This window comes from Antennarius striatus, chromosome 5 (assembly GCF_040054535.1).
Source record: "Antennarius striatus isolate MH-2024 chromosome 5, ASM4005453v1, whole genome shotgun sequence".
In the NCBI taxonomy this organism is placed as follows: Eukaryota; Metazoa; Chordata; class Actinopteri; order Lophiiformes; family Antennariidae; genus Antennarius; species Antennarius striatus.
Window position 1 is genome coordinate 24,145,850 of NC_090780.1, and position 4,151 is coordinate 24,150,000.

Here is a 4,151-nt window from a genome sequence, read left to right on the forward strand (position 1 = left end):
TGCTTATTAAACTGTCCTCCTGTCTTTTCCGCTGCGCGCCCCGGCAGACAGCTGCGGACCGACTCCGGACTCGGATCATGTCGAGTTCAGCCTCTCTGGAGATGTCCTCCGGACCCGCAACCGCTGCCACCGGACCCCCCAAGACCCTGGCCTTCTCCATCGACCGGATCATGTCCAAGGAGGAGCGCTCGGACGGGAGGAAGGTGTTGGGGCTCTGCTCCCCGATCCCCTGCGTCATCCCGCTGCCGCCGCTCGGCTACGACCTCCAGGCCAAGGCGCTGATGAGCTACTCGGAGCTGTGGAGGGCCAGCCTCCGGGGCGCCTTCTGCGGCGCGGCTCCCTGCAAAGGCGGCTGCGGGGTGTGCGTGAAGGCGGACGCGGGTGTGAGAGGGGGGGTGGTGAAGCCGCAGGTGCTGCACCAGGCCGTGGCCGTACCCGGGTACTACTTCAACTACCTGGACTCTGGGTACCCGCAATCCGAGCTGCTGGCCGGACACTGGTTCTCCAGCCCGCCAGGGCAGCATCATCACCATCACAACCATCATCATCACCATCATCATCACCAGGCGCACCACCGGCTGGTGCTGCAGCTGGAGAACGCCAAGCTGGGCGGCGTGAGCGCGGAGAAGGCGCCCACCCCGCAGTACCCGCACAAGGAGCACCTCCCGGGGCAGCTGGACCAGATCGTGAAGGAGAACCAGGTCCTGAGCGGAGATAAGAAGAAGATCAGCGGAGGTGGAGCAGGAGGTGGAGGAGACGGGAAACCCAAGAACTTCACATGTGAAGTCTGTGGAAAGGTGCGAACCAGGAGGGGAGACAGGATTTATACCTGGGATGTTTTCAGAAATGCAGATGAAATTTAAATAATATTAGAAATAAAAACCGGTCACGTGTTCGTTCCGTTCCAGGTTTTTAACGCGCATTACAACCTGACCAGACACATGCCGGTGCACACCGGGGCCCGGCCGTTCGTCTGCAAAGTTTGCGGGAAAGGATTCCGGCAGGCCAGCACGCTGTGTCGGCACAAGATCATCCACACGCAGGTGAGTGTGTGTGTGAGTGTGTGTTTGTGTGTTTGTTTGTTTTTGGTGGTTTATCGAGATAAGCCGGAATCCTAAATGATTTTTTTTTCCCGCAGGAAAAACCGCACAAATGCAACCAGTGCGGGAAAGCGTTCAACAGAAGCTCCACGCTCAACACGCACGTCCGGATCCACGCGGGATACAAACCGTTCGTGTGTGAGTTCTGCGGGAAAGGATTCCACCAGAAAGGTAAATAATAATAATAATAATAATAATAATAATAATAATAATAATGTCGAGGTTTTCAGTTTTCATCCTGAAATGTTTCCAAAACGTCAAGTTTTTATCCCGTTAAAATATTGGAAATAGAGAATAAATTATAATTTTAGGTTAAAACGTCTTTGGAAAAATTGTTATTTAGCTTCCAAAAATTAATTTAAATGATTTTAAAATGATGAAATAATTTAGCTGCTTAAAAAAAAAAAAAGATTGCCGGATGAAATGTCAAAATGCGTTTTAAATATTAAGCTATAAAGATGCTGTGTTTAATATAAAATAATATTTTTTTTATTATGTTCTTGAAGTTTTTGATGCTGAAATTAAATTTATTATGAAAGTAAAATCGTGTATTTTGATAATTAAAGGAAGTACAATAAAATTTAGACACCTAGTTTAAAAGTCGGTGTTATAAAAGTAAAACGTAGTGAAATTATATGAAATTAAAATATTTTTTTAATAACGGTAAAATCGTGCGGTGGTTTGTGAAGCTGGAACCCGTCCGGTTGGTTCCGGGCGGGTTCTGCGGGTTCTGCGGGTTCTGCGGCGGTGAAGTGAAGGAATCCGGGTCGTGAAGGCACCATATGCTGCTGCGGGTAATGAGTGATGAGGCGTTCAAGGAAACAGGACATGTCAGTTCACTCTCGCTAATTCTCCCTTCAGGACGGCAGCATTTGCTCCGGGTCAGCAGCCCGACCCCCGAAGCCCCGGTGGAGCGGGGCCCCCCGGGGCCCCGCGGTTGATTCTGATAAAGTTTGACAACTTCTTGACTTCGACACACAAAACTCTGATTAATGAAGGCGAGGAGGAGGAAGAGGAAGAGGCCTCCTCATCCTCACTTTTACAAGATAGAAGAAAAATCTGTAGCTGCGTGTTTGTTTGGTCCCGATTACCTTTTTTTATTATCGATTTTAATTAACGTTCAATTATTATCAATATTATTATTATTATTATTATTATTATTATTATTATTATTATTGTGGCCCAGTACTAATTTTTGCAGAAAAACACATTTTCAGGACATTCCCACCTTTTATAATTTAATATGAAATTATTGGATTATTTTTTTTAAAAGAAAATGAATTTAAAAAAAACTTAAAATATCAAACAAAACAAAAATACAAATCTAAAATGAAATAATACACTTCCGCCCAAACATTTATCAATTAAAGGAAGTCATTATTGATCAATGTCTGGTTTCCGGTTTCTGTGGGTTTTTCCCATAATCAAGTGTTAATTTAAGCGTAAACAGGTAAATAAATAAATAAACACATCAGTTGATCAATAAACAGTCATGTCACGTGTTTATTTAATAATTGAACAGTTTTTACTTTTACGTGTTTCCGCAGCAGATTTCAATCATGTTGTTTGATTATCGATCAGGTTGTTGATTCGAATGGTCGCGAGTTGATTTTAAAGACAGAATCCGGTTTTTAAGATGAATTTTAAAAAAACCAAACAAACCGTAAATGATTCAATCCGCTTCGTTTGGGTCAAATGTTAGAAACTTTATTCCAAAATTCTTCCTTTTCTGGAGGGAATTTTCTTCCTGATCGATCTTCCTGTTTCCTCCGATCGATTTTGTCCTCGCGTTTCCTCTTGCGCATCGGATTCAAATGTCCTTTGATTGGAAAAAAAAAACTGATTTAAATAACTCTACGAGGGTGGGGTGGGGGGGGGGTAAAACTAGAGGAAAAACAACTTTATATACTATGATATATTTTGTGAGAATTAAAAATAGATCATGTGACTTAACGCAAACATCACGTGATAAAAATCTTTTCAGAAAAATGATGCAACTTCCTTCCTTCCCTCCCCCCCCCTGTCTCAGGGAACTACAAGAACCACAAGCTGACCCACAGCGGGGAGAAGCAGTACAAGTGCTCCATCTGTAACAAGGCCTTCCACCAGGTGTACAACCTCACCTTCCACATGCACACGCACAACGACAAGAAGCCGTTCACGTGCGCCACGTGCGGGAAAGGCTTCTGCCGCAACTTCGACCTGAAGAAACACATCCGGAAGCTGCACGACTTCTCAGCCGCCACAGACGCGTCGCGGGAGCTGCTCAGCTGATCCGCGAAACGCGAGTCCAAACGTCCCAGAAGGGCCACCGTAGGGGAAAAAAAACGGACCTGAAACTGTAGGAATATCATCTGGAATATCATTTTTTTCTTTCTTCTTCTTCTTCTTTTCTTTCTTCTTCTTCCTGCATCCCCAGCATCCGCGATGGAGGTTGTAAATATGGAAATAAAGAATGTTATTTAAGATATGGATCACCGCCATGTTGTGTTTTCACAGGAGAAACGATGTTCATGTGAATAAATAAGTTATGATTCAACTGAAGATGAATGTTTGAGCGATGTTTGTTTCTGTTCGTGAACGCATTCAAATAAAAAAAATGATTAAGGAGGAGGGAAAGTTTCCTCATGCAGGTGTGGGTTTTTACTGGGAAACATCCAAACTCAACATTTATAAAGAAAGAGTCAGAAATTAAATATTTTAGAAAAGATAAACTAGAAACGAATGAAAGAAAGTTACGGAAAAAAACCGGAAGAAATTAATGATGATAGCAAAAAAAACATTCAAAATTAGAATAAATAAATCAGATGAAAGATCAAACATAAAAACACGGAATTGAAAAAATATTAAATATTAAAAAAATACTACAAAAAAAATTAGATTCAAGTCAAAACATGTTAAAAGAAAAGTTAAAACATGAGAAAGAAAACATGCTGAAAATAGGTAAAATAAACAACCATAAAGAAAAAAAAAGTCACGAAAGAGAAATGATTATTAAAAAAAATTAATTAAGAAAAAACTAAAGCAAAAAAACAAAACAAACACTTTTAT

General features: G+C 42.2%; 1 protein-coding gene across 1 annotated transcript; it reads left to right on the forward strand.

Moving 5' to 3' along the window:
* Positions 1 to 3,574, forward strand: fezf2 (FEZ family zinc finger 2). Its single transcript, XM_068316044.1, has 4 exons — positions 1 to 797; positions 909 to 1,043; positions 1,139 to 1,271; positions 3,130 to 3,574. Exons 1-4 carry the CDS (start codon positions 78 to 80, stop codon positions 3,372 to 3,374), a joined length of 1,233 nt encoding a protein of 410 aa, XP_068172145.1. The 5' UTR covers positions 1 to 77; the 3' UTR covers positions 3,375 to 3,574.
* Positions 3,575 to 4,151: the final 577 nt, after the last annotated feature.

What these genes read in the sequence shown, in the direction of transcription:
- fezf2 (XM_068316044.1), top strand. Translation starts at nt 78, where the DNA reads ATGTCGAGTTCAGCCTCTCTGGAGATGTCCTCCGGACCCGCAACCGCT. An exon ending in CATGTGAAGTCTGTGGAAAG is followed by an intron (nt 798 to 908) that starts GTGCGAACCAGG and finishes GTTCCGTTCCAG; the next exon opens with GTTTTTAACGCGCATTACAA. An exon ending in GAAAGGATTCCACCAGAAAG is followed by an intron (nt 1,272 to 3,129) that starts GTAAATAATAAT and finishes CCCCTGTCTCAG; the next exon opens with GGAACTACAAGAACCACAAG.